The sequence below is a fragment of the Mytilus californianus genome, unplaced genomic scaffold, assembly GCF_021869535.1.
Source record: "Mytilus californianus isolate M0D057914Y unplaced genomic scaffold, xbMytCali1.0.p SCAF_11, whole genome shotgun sequence".
Classification (NCBI taxonomy): Eukaryota; Metazoa; Mollusca; class Bivalvia; order Mytilida; family Mytilidae; genus Mytilus; species Mytilus californianus.
Window position 1 is genome coordinate 43,784,859 of NW_026262593.1, and position 12,807 is coordinate 43,797,665.

At 31.8% G+C, this 12,807-nt stretch overlaps 1 protein-coding gene across 2 annotated transcripts; it reads right to left on the minus strand.

Annotated features, from left to right (window-relative positions):
- Positions 1-405: 405 nt before the first annotated feature.
- LOC127720159 (tumor protein p63-regulated gene 1-like protein) lies at positions 406-9,564 on the minus strand. 2 transcript variants are annotated; one of them, XM_052226632.1, is made up of 5 exons: positions 9,209-9,564; positions 7,210-7,301; positions 5,840-6,016; positions 4,450-4,585; positions 406-994 (listed from the first exon to the last, which is right to left on the minus strand). In XM_052226632.1, the coding sequence occupies exons 1-5, from the start codon at positions 9,497-9,499 to the stop codon at positions 785-787; spliced, it is 906 nt and encodes a 301-aa protein (XP_052082592.1). In that variant the 5' UTR covers positions 9,500-9,564; the 3' UTR covers positions 406-784. The 2 variants fall into 2 exon arrangements, with proteins under 2 accessions (XP_052082592.1, XP_052082591.1); XM_052226631.1 differs by having other exon boundaries at positions 4,450-4,597.
- Positions 9,565-12,807: the final 3,243 nt, after the last annotated feature.

The window sequence follows — 12,807 nt, forward strand, 5'->3', positions numbered from 1 at the left end:
TGACATCGGGCTTGGGCTTCTCTTGGACTGGATTTTGATGTGCGTATTGTTGTGCGTTTACTTTTCTACATTGGCTGGAGGTGTAGGGGGAGGGTTGGGGTCTCATAGACATGTTTGACCCCGCCGCGTTTTTGCGCCTGTCCCGAGTCGGGAGCCTCTGGCCTTTGTCGGTCTTGTGTTATTTTTGATTTTGGTTTCTTGTGTACGGTTTGGAGTTTGGTGTGGCGTTCATTGTCACTGAACTGGTGTATATGTTTGTTTAGGGGCCAGCTGAAGGACGCCTCCGGGTGCGGGAATTTCTCGCTGCATTGAAGACCTGTTGGTGACCTTCTGCTGTTGTCTGTTCTATGGTCGGGTTGTTGTCTCTTTGACACATTCCCCATTTCCATTCTCAATTTTATGTAACACTGATATAGGCATAGGCCATATTTGAGACTGTTATAATTATTTTTTATCAATAATTACACATATTATAATGGGTTACAATTATCATTTAAACACAATTTACTGGCATTTATATTTTTTCCTAGTCTTTTTAAACAATAAGAATATTTCTATAAATCTAACTAATGAAATTTTTTAAATGTATATTATACAAATAACTTATACAATAAACAGCTGATCCATTTAACAGTATGTGGCCTTAATTGCATAAAAAAATTAGGTTTTTCAATTTTATTTCAACTATTAGACTCGGTAGCATTATTTGTTATTGGATGCTGGTAAAATGAAACAGCAATGAAAATATTACATATAAATAATAACAGTCAAAACAAAAATATGTCTAGAAACAGATCCCGTTCCTGTCCATGAAGAACCCGAGTCCACTCTGGTTGTAGATTAAAGATGACAAACTTGCGTAGCTTTCAATAAGTATAGGACCTTCTAAGATTGTCACTTTCTCACCAGGTCTTTTCTTCTTGTAACTTTCACTGACAGCTTGGACTAAATGTTCATAAAACTCATCTACGTTGTATGTTACGGTTTCATTTTCCTGGAAAGGAATTTTCACACATATTTGATGCTTACTTTCTGTGATACTGAACTCTTAATTCACCTTTTGCTTTGTTGTGTGTTTAAATACATGTTTTTTGTCATACAGGTTTGTGTTGGGTGTCAAAAATTATTTGTTCAGTTTGTTATCCTTACACAAGTTTGTATCGTGCATTGATTTTTGGGTTTATTGTACAGATATTTATCATATTTATAATGTTTAATACAGTAGACTCCGGCAAATCGGATACCCAAAATGTCAGCAAAAAATATCCTATTATCCGTTATATTCAATTAGACGATAAATGTATATATTCATTGAATATTCTGCAATAATGAGTAGATTTAATCCTGTGATGTTACTAGCCCTAACCACTGCTATATATATGAAAGGGCTGGAGTGACAGTGTTCTCCCCAGGATTTTTGGATAGCACCAGGGTAACGCGTGTGGACTTCTTGGTGAAATATTTCATGCAATCAGTTGTGACACATCGCGTCGCTTAGCTCTAGTTACTGTAGTTTTTATGTCTCTTGTTTTGTTTTAACACTGTGGTACTGTGTTATGTAGACATTGATTCAGAAAATTATTGGTAAAAAAGAAGTAAATAAAAAAAAGTTTGTATACTTTAATATTTTTTTAAAATAAATAAATTTTGATTCATAATAAAATATTCATCTGAATTTAAAGTAATTAAATCTTTTATAAAATCCAAAATCAATAAAAATAAAATATCATTCAAAAGAGAACAAAAATTTTCAATTTAAAAATTTTTCTAGTTTCTAGAAAAAAAGTTGTTGTATGTGAAAGGATTCCTGTCATAAGAAGATATAAAATTAACAAGAACAATTGCAAATATTGTTTTATTATTTGAACCAGTTTCTATCTTAGATTTTAATAAAAACAAATTTTTCATAAATTTTAGAACATTTTGCCATAGATGAATTTCATGTAAATATTAACCTTTCTTGTCTTTGGTGATAATCAAACATAGATACAGACTTAATACTGCCCTAAAATCTAAATCTTTATTTGTCATGAACCATTTAAAAAGAATTCCTAAATCTATAAATTTATCTTTGGTCTATAGATCTATAAGTAACCATATTCAATGTCAACAACTAAGTCTCCCTATTTTCCCGCCTAAATGACAGGAAGTAGATATAAATAGATTTAACATGTGCTTATGGATAAAATTTGCAAGATTACGTCTGTTATTCATTAATTATGGATATAGATATCCAGTTTGAAGGTACAGTCATGCATTTTATTTATAAAATATAATAGATTGCAATTAATTGTAAATAAACTTGAATATTCTACGTGAACTAACTGGGTCATGTGATATGTACAGACAGTTTGAAACCCGACTTTCATGCAATAACAATGTCATAATTAAAGATAATATTGGCCATGGTTTAATCAGGGACATATAATACTATAATATAAGAATTGGGAAATGTATAGTTGTCCATTATACGTAATGAGCCACCATTATGATGTACAAAAAATGTTCCTATCAGGTCAAGACACTGTTTGTGTACAAAGTATTTGCCGACTTGTCACAGGCCAGTGCTTGGGTGGAGAGTGAAGCCATAAAATAGTTATCTGTGATCATAAAGTTATGAACTCTTAATTACAACACAAAAGAATCATGTTACAAGTGTTAATTACATCGATTAAATCCAATCAACAAGGTTAACCTCATAAGGTAAATCGATCACGTGGTGTAAACAATCTGTGTTGAACTGGTTTGAACTGGTCAAATTTCACCTGGAATTTTATACCGCACGGAAAAGATTTAACAAGTCGTTTAAAACTTTACCGATTTACGATTTTTTAACTGAAATTTTAGCACCACGGAGAAAAATTATACATCGCGGTAAGAACGATACCACCATGGTAAAAATTATACATCGCGGGCCCACGGTCCTTTAAGGGCCTGGGGAGAACACTGAGTGATTTTTATCAGTTACATCACCATGAAGGCACGATGTTTGTGTAAAAGATTATCAGCTAGATATGTAATGCTCATATTTGTTTTCAGTTTTTAAATCCTATATTTATTAAAATAAATCAAATGTCCTGAAATATATATGTGAATAAATATCTACCATCCATAGTTTGTGTCTTTATTTGTTTTGTAAACGAATTAATATCCATTATTTACATTTATCACAGATAAGCTAATTGGGCTATAAATAGATCAAAGCATGTTCTAGCTGTATACAATCTCTAAACTAAAATTGTATTTGTTATATATTTTATTTCTTTAAATAATCAAATTTAAATTTATGAAGATAATCATGATTGATAAAATATTATTGCATCAAGTTTAAGTTTTCTGAAGACTGTTTATGTTAAGGTCATGGTTCTCGAGGCTTCTTCACATTTTGTAAACAAAACAAAATGGCGTCCATGACATGTGGTCATGCACATGTTACAAAATTATATCTGACAAAAGTTAGATTTCTCTTGTTCAAAGGGGATTTATATGTATATCGCAATAAATTATTCAGAAGGAGGTACATTCAGTTTAAATTATATTTCTGATTCTGTGAGCATTTAGAGTTTTATCAAAATTCTCCCAAAGTACTGCTCTTGTATATTCTATAAATAAATTCAAACCATTTGAATTTAAAGGGCATCCAATTCACATTACAAAGGAAGACAATGAATAAAGACAACAATTTATTAAGAAATAGTTCCTTTTTATTTAGTAAAAACTAAATTTTCTTGTCTGAAAGATTGTAATTACGTAACTTCCGGGTCCATTACCTGTCAGAAAAACATTGAAAATATCCAATTGTGCATGGATTTGAATGAAAATTCCTGAATATTCTTATCCTATTTGCCAATATATTCTTATATCCGATATTCAATTACACAATAAAATTAGCATTAAACATATAGGGAAGGGTTTGGTGTTTGAAATAATATTACAATAGCCGATATATTCGTTTAGCCGATATCCGATTAGGTGGAGTCTACTGTAATTATGTTATCTGTCAATTAATGCTTTGTGTGTTGATACATCTATTTGCTTTTATTTATAAATGCGCTCTTCACACAGATAGGTTGTACACGTTGTTTGTTGGTAATTGCACTTGTCATACAGATGTGTTCTGCGTTGATCAAAGTGTCTGTCTTTCCATATATTTGCAGTGTTTTGAAAATTGTTTTTGTCAGACAGACAGATGTGTTGTCTGTTATTATATTTGTAGTACATATATGTGCAGTCAAATGTGTTTGTCAGACAAATATAACTGTACAGTGACCTATAGTTGTTAATTTCAATGTCATTTGGTCTCTGGTGGAATGTTGTCTCATTGGCAATCATACAGCATCTTCTTATTTATATAACTTATAATTATCATCCTGTTGATTGTACATCAGTGTATGTTAAAATCTTAAGTAGCTGTTTACATATAATTTGAATGTTTTATGTAATTCCTACCTTGGGATTATACAATACAGGGTGATGAGAAAATGTCATGTATGGCAAAGTTGTACAAAATGGATTCCATTTCTGTGCCCAACCCGGTTCCTCATTTTTGTTCCACCGAATCTGTATTCCACCGTGTTCTCTGTCACTGAAAAGGAGACTGAAGGCAGTGAACTGCCGGGCTACATAACTTGTGAGTGTTACAACATACAAATACATATATTGTTAGTGTTACTTCAACCATTACACATACTTCACAAACATGCAACAACAACTAACACTACACAGGTTTCGTTACTACATGTACACATACATGTAACATTGAGCATGCAACATCAAATAAACTACTTGAGTGTTGCTACTACTACACACATTTTACATGCAACATCAACAAACACTAGTCAAAAATTTGTCTTACTACACATGCATGTGACATCAACAAACTCTACACAAGTCAGTACATTTGTTTTGTTTGACAAAAATTTATTTTCCTGCCAAATTGTGGATAACTTCTACGTCATTTGGTCTCTGGTGGAGAGTTGTCCCATTGGCAATCATACCACATCTTCTTATTTTTATATTTGGTAATGTGCAGGTTTTGACTTTGTAAAATGATGGTAAAAACTGATGATATTTATTATAGGGCTACATGTAATCTTGGAGCAGCATGATACAAACATTGATGTTGACGATGTTAAGTTTATTTATTTGAACAAGGCTAGACAGGACAAAAAAAGGGGTAAACTAACAAGTTATCAAAATAAGTATGATATGGATTATTCCCTACATCATGTACATGTAGTTTAATGTCACAACAACCATTCAGTCTTTGTGCAATACAGTTTCATCTGAATTTCATGATCAACTAATTGACAAATTCATTTTGTATAGACGGTAACCATATTTATTTAACAACAAAATTCTGACGTAAAAACTCAATCCTTAACAACTATGAAGTCATTAGAACTTCTTCTATACTATTAAATCGCTCATAAAGATTCCAATGAAGTCAGTTATTTTGGAAAATTAGTAGTGACCCATACTCCCAGCATTAAAATTCAAAGATCCTAAGTTTCTGTTTTAAAGAATAGGAACTTTTCACCAAATTTGTATAAAATGAATTCGATTTGTCACCCTTTGCACAGTTTCAGTGAGACTGGTGGGAATTTCAAGCTTGAACAAAAAAAAAAATTGTTTTCTTTTCATAGGCCTAGGATAGAGGTATCTTCTTACAAGATAATCACTTTTTTTGTCAGACTATTAAAAAAAATGCTTAACTTTTGTCAGTTAAAAGGTTGGATGTGTTTGTATTTTGCACTAGAAAATTTTATAAATTTGTTTTTAGTGATGCATAATGTACATAGATATGAAAATGTATGTTTATTATGATTTTTAAACTTACGGCATTAGGCTTTTGTCAGGATATTTGAAATCTCCAATAGCAATGTGGTCAACCATGTGTAGCAAGAGTCTTCGCCATTCTTCTAGCTTGTTTAATATAAAGTTGTACTTGAATACTAAAATAGATCCTTCAGTTAACAAAATAATCTTTTCTCTTTCGTTATTCCAATGGTCAATCCTGAAAATGTAAAATGTACTTAATAGTATTTCTCTAATTCTTACCCTTTTTTATACTTTTCCCAACCAGTTGATTATTTTTTTATAATCAATGAGTGGTTCATTTGATCTCAGTTCTCCATTGGACAAAATTCAATCGTGACAGTCACAATTGAATTTTAACGGACATCAAATTTTCTTGCTATCCTCTAAATTTTTTTATTGTGTCTCACTAAAAAGGTGACCATGCCCTATGACATCACACAGGAAGAACACTTGTTTTGCAGATCATACAAAAAGAAAGATGGAGTTGGTCTACATGTATTCTAAAATCATTAGAGAAACAGATTCCACAACTGTGCAATACAACATTTCTCCACTCTCTTAGAGTTAAATTTGAAAATTTAAAAGCTTGGCAAGCCTCAGGTTTTAAATAGGAAAATTAAATGGTCTCGAGCGATGCAATGGTAGAATCTATCTATTTATTTGTTTACAGTCTTCACCAAAGTTTTGATATCCATGATATTACCAAAACTCATGTAAACTAGCCATTAAAAGTTTTGATCTTAAGTCAAGAATAATAGAATTAAATCAGAAATAAGACCAGTAAAACACTATCTGGTTTTATGCTGAATAAGTAGACGGTTACCTATACATGCATGAATTTCAAAAATGCCCATGGATTTGAGTCTAGTGATGTATTTTATCTATTTAATTAGGGGGATAGGGTAATATGAGTGACATGTTCCCTGCCCTAAGCTCCCCACCTGTTTCTATAAACTGCATGGTAGTTCTAACAGATGATATTACACAACATTACATTGAGATGTATACCTTGGCATTTGTCCAATATTGAAGACAGTATATATGACAACCTCTAAATGTCTTCTGTTTTTTCTTTGTGTGCGATATTTGGCAAATGTTTGGATGCTGCATCAATGACATATATACCCATTAATCCTTTTATTCATATCATTTAGATGCTTGTGAACATGTGTATAATGACATATGTCTGTGTTGTACATGTGTATAATGACATATGTCTGTGTTACAAAGTTATCTTCTTTAGGTTTACTTCAAATCTACCTTTTCAATGAAATAATAGAAAATCCTTAAATATTATCATAATTATTTCTTGCAAAAACATGTGACCACAAATAGTTATGTAGCGATACATTATGAATGTTAACATAAATACATTTTATATTTACTTACTCAGTCAGAAGATACTTTCCAAGTATCTTTCCATCTAAATCTTCTTTCATAACTTCCTTACATTTGTCAACAGCCTTATCAAAGTTTGACTCCTTAAAGAAAAAGAAAACGCACATACATGATATAGATGTTACACATCTTAACATGATAAATAGAATTAATCATTTATCTGTACAACAAAGGTCTAATACATATAATCATGATGATATGTAACATATAAAATATAAAAGGTAGTATAACTATGTATAATGAGCACATAACAAATACACCTACATTGACCTACACATTGTTCATTTTGTTATACATTTTTAAGTGGATTATGTTACGGGGTTTCATCATCCTAAACTAATATTGGAGAAAAAATTATCCAATTTTTTAACTTTCATAACATTTTTTTCATATAAATATCAATTGTAAATAATTATAAACTGTTGACACATGTTTCTCCTGTAAGTAATTTGATACATTTGTAATAAAATGCAAAGTTTGAAAAAAAATTGCAATAATTTAAAATGAAAATTATGCAAAACATTCAGTCAATGACCGTTGACTCAAATTGCAAGGCAAATTAATCTCAATGGGAATTAGCTGCAGATCCGTAGCCCTTAGATCCTTAAAATTTTTTGAAAAAATTGTTGACTATTGTCAAAAAATTTCATGAGGACCTGATAGTTAGGGTTCCGCAGCCATACAAGAATGAGATATGCCAATGATTATACAGCTGCATACCAAATATCATTGACTTATCATAAATGGTTCCCCTTTAACTGACCCAACTAATCACAAACATTACATTGTTGACGCCTCCTCCACCTCTGACTGAAACAGCACGCCTATAAATCAAACTTTATTCTTCAGATGCTATTTCTTGATCTTAAAGATTTAATTTACATGTAGCTTACCGGTAGTTGTGTAAATTTCCTTACTCTTTCACTATGCTTATGTCTGTAGTGATGTTTAAGATTTAAATGAATGTTATCTTTGTATGACTGGTAATTATTACATTTACCATGTTTACAGTAATTGACTGACCTCAAATTACTTAAAAACTTTACCATGTTTACTAAATTTTTTAAGATGCATTTGTTTGGAAGTTGGCAGTCTCTGTAGATTACAAATTATTACAAACCAGATATCTTATCCTAATTTTTACGATGTTGTAACTAGTTTTATAGAGCCTGTACATTGTAACATTGGCATTTGATGTTGCAGGGGTTTAAAAATCCACTAGACCGACGCTCTTGGCTAGAACCTTTACACCTCGGGTAATTAAAACTTGTGATCAAATACGCCAGACGGATGTTTTTGAATATTGCCATTATTTTCCCGATCACACTGATAAAAGGTCTCGTGGTAGCAGTTTTTCCAACAGGACAAGTAAAATCCTACTTCCAACAAGTCATGTGCCAGTGGGCTGTAGCCAAATTTTTAAACCCCTGTGTTGGCCTTCCCAACTTTTGATTTGAGCCACTGATGAGTCTTGTGTAGACCAAATAGAGGCCATCTGGAATGAAGGTCAGGAAATTTAGACCACCTCTGGAAATGATGGTACATATATATATATAAATAAGGAAATGTGGTATGATTGCCAATGAGACAACTATCCACCAAAGTTCAAATAAGTGGAAGTAAGCAATTATAGGCAACTGTACGGCCTATTGGTTAGGGACAGAAATTTGGCCCTCAAAGAATTGTTGCAAGGGTTCTTAATGTGCAGAGGAAGTGGTATTCTCTTTACAAGGTTGGAGAGTTCTCTGGAAATTGTTGTACTGACTAATTTGGGGAACTACTTCCCATTTTGAGGCGTACCCACCCTGTTTTAACACTAGGCATCAGATTTAAATTAACCTCCCCATTCTGACATGACCTTGGTAAGGGTTTTAGTGCTGGTTAGAAGAAGACCAAGTGACAATATTTCTAATCCCCAGTCCCCTGTAGGAAAAGGGGGGGGAGAAGAATTTGTGAATTAAAAAGGGGTGATTTTAAGACTTCTATTTACCTTATAAGAGAAGTATTGATCAGACATGCGTTCAGTTTTGACAACACCTGGTCTCATTGAGGTTCTACTTGATGTACTTCTTACACTCTGTCTACCAATCACACTTCCTGGTCTATTTCTGTTAAAGTTGGATCCGGGTCCAGCATAGCCAACGCCTGGCTCTTCTCCGTTTTGTGTGGATGGCGCATCTATTTGTAGGGTTGCTCCTTTGAATTCTTTGCCACCTGGTGGCTTGTCATCGTCAAGGTGCTCATCGACAAAATTACTCTGTGAATGTGTGCCATCTGCCATTTCGAAATTCTATGTGCAAGATTTCGATGCCAAATTTATTTGTATCCTTGACGTCAGAGTCACACTTCCGCCGGAAGATGGTTAACTTTGTAAATGCTAAAATATGTTTCAAATTTCCGTAATCATATATTTTAACAAGTTCGTTTGATTTCTATAAATCTTCAAAAATTTGCCGCAGTTGAATGTATATCATATTCTTAAATTGATATATAAACATATTTTTTTTTCATTCAGATAGGTGGTGGTGGTGGTCGTCGTGGTGGGGGGGGGAGGGTCTAAATAAAATTTTGGACATAATATATATGTTAGTATATATAATTGTCCCAGATTAAATCGATAGAATTTTTTAATAATTTGCCAAAAAGTAGTTTATATCGTGCCTTTTTCAAAAATATTATTAAGTATGGGTCACGGGGCTATAAGTTGTGCAAAAAATAAAATTACATGTACATGAAAAACACATTTTTTTTGTGATAAAAAGAAAAGGAAAAGATAGAATTTTAAGATAACATATGAGAAGTTAGGTCTTAATTATGATGTGCTTTCAGAAAATAAAAATAAAATTGGGATCACGGGACTCGTTCTTTTGCTACAAAACAAAATAGATAAATTCGTAATTCTTTATTAAAGCTATATTATTTAGGTTATCTCCCCTGACCATTACAGTTAAAAAACAAAATAGTCAAACATGATTTAATTAGAAAAAAAAAACAAAAAATAAAATAAAAAAACAACAAACAAACAAACAAAAAAAACAGTCGTATATATGTAATAAAACGCAGAATTTTCTTTATATAGATGAAAAGTCTAACAAATGAATTCACATTTTCTTACAAAATTTGCACTTTTAATTAGAGATTAACACCGATTGGGTTTTATGTTAGAAATCTCAGTATTTAATTTTTAAAAATGTAATCCTTGAAGGACCAACCGTGCAAGACCCTCATGGGTAGTCAAGGTCGTTTAAAACCACCCTCGTCGTCATCCTTTAAAGTTAACTGCCACATCAGTCATTTAATCATCTTCAAGCATTACAATTATGTTGCTTAAAATTATCTATAAAATACAGTTGCCATTACCTTTTATTAATTTTAAGCACATAACCTAGTAACAATTGTTTTAATAATCATTAATAAAACAAAATAAAAAGTTTTCAATAAAGATAAGTAAAGGCTCCAAAATAAACAACGTAATTCACAAATGTAATTTTTGATAATTTAATTTTAAGATTTATTAAGAAAATAGAGCTTGAGATTACAGCTTTTTGCTAAGATGTTGATTCTATCTTTCAAATAGTGAGGGCAAATATCAATACTGGCCGAGTATTTACGACTGGAAGTTGGTTGAGGTTCATTGTTTATGTTCATATAATGGAATCTGGAAGAGAATACATGTGTATATGCAAAATATGGTGTACGGGGTGTTACTAGCTGTTGAAGTTGTTACAATTCTATTTTCAGTAAATCTTACCTTAAACACGCTAGTTGGACAGGCAAATAAATGATAAGCGCCATTCTATTTTGCTTGATGATATTTATGATCGTTTTTGAGATGAAGTGATTGGCATCTACGGGAACTAGTTGTGCACATCTTTCCTCTACTGCTATGCATTAAAATGTTATAGGTCGACAGAGCTTCATAAAGACATAACAAAACTCAATTTGTTAGATATTTTTAATCGAATACAAACATATATTTTTATACGATATATTATTTTGTTAACAATACAGATTTTTCTAAATACCAAATGAAATATATTCTTCTCAGCTCTATGTTACTAAATAAATATTAATAGTGATCGATGGCCTTTTTAAACCTTGATATGAGATTAAACTTGGAAATATCCAGATAAAAATCTAAGATTATCTGGATATCTTTTTCTTTCCCGTTATTAATTTTCCATTTCTTGATGGTGATGTTGTAATCGCTACTTCTGAAATCTCAGTTGGTTCGATATGCGCATGCGGAGGTATTGGATTCAATTTTCATTAATTATACAAGTTTTGAAACAGGGATCATATATATATATATAATCTTATCAAGAAAAAATTCACACACCTGATTAAATGGGCATTTAAAAAGTCAGAATGCGAATATATATGTTCAAACTTTTTTAGGTCATTTTTTAGTAGCAACAAACAAAAGAACTATGTCAATTGGACCTGCTTTGACACTATAAATGCCCTTGAATTTTTACTAGATAACATTTTTTGTTCGCTATGGAGATTCCGTATATCGTCAGGTTATCGGAATTCCCATGGGGACTAACTGTGCACCACTTATTGCGGACCTGTTCCTGTATTGTTATGAGTTACAATTTATGACTAAAATCAGCAAAGACCCATCGAAACAACATCTGATTCATAAATTTAATAACACTTTTAGTTATTTAGATGATATATTGGCTCTCAATAATGACGACTTCAGTATGTACACTAAAAAAGATTTATCCTGCCGAACTCACTTTAAATAAAGCTAATACTAACAATGAACACTGCCCTTTCCTGTATCTTGATATCTTTATCTTTAACGGGAAACGTAATACCAAAGTTTATGATAAAAGAGATGATTTTTCATTTCCTTTTGTTAATTATCCATTTTAGATGGTGACGTTCCCTTGTCGCCATCTTATGGTGTTTATATATCTCAACTTGTTCGATTCGCTCGTGTATGTAACTACGTATTTGATTTCAACGAAAGAAATCTCTGTATTACTGAAAAATTATTACACCAGGGTTTTCGATATCATAAACTAGTCAAAACATTTACTAAATTTTATCATCGGTACAAGGACATCATTCGTAAATATAAATCAGCATGCAGACATCTTATACGTTCAGATATTTCACATCCAATATTTTATGGTAATATTCTTTACAAAGCACAAAAATGTCGGCATTCACCTCAAAAGCTAACCAAACCTTTAAACAGACTTATTCGGAAAGGATATAGTTACAATACTGTTGTCAAGTCATTAAGGATTGCATATTTTGGTATTAATATTGATTCACTCATAGGGTCTTTGCATCGGAAATAAACACATTTATTCTAAAACCAGTTGTTGGCATGATACGGGTTATGTTCTTCTCATATATTTTATGATGGTATGATACTAAACCCCTAACGGGAGGGATTGTACTTGATTTTCATATGATGAAGACATAATCTTTCAATCAGTTTAATTGTCAGAGGTTTGGAGCTGGCATGTAAGTAACTGCTAGTAGTCCTTTGTTCATTTATGTATCATTGTCATTTTGCTTAGTTTCTTTTGTTACATATTCTGACATCGGACTCGGACTTCTTTTAAA

What these genes read in the sequence shown, in the direction of transcription:
- LOC127720159 (XM_052226631.1), bottom strand. Translation starts at nt 9,499, where the DNA reads ATGGCAGATGGCACACATTCACAGAGTAATTTTGTCGATGAGCACCTT. An exon ending in ATCAATACTTCTCTTATAAG is followed by an intron (nt 7,302 to 9,208) that starts GTAAATAGAAGT and finishes TTTTTCTTTAAG; the next exon opens with GAGTCAAACTTTGATAAGGC. An exon ending in CTGTATTGTATAATCCCAAG is followed by an intron (nt 995 to 4,449) that starts GTAGGAATTACA and finishes ATTCCTTTCCAG; the next exon opens with GAAAATGAAACCGTAACATA.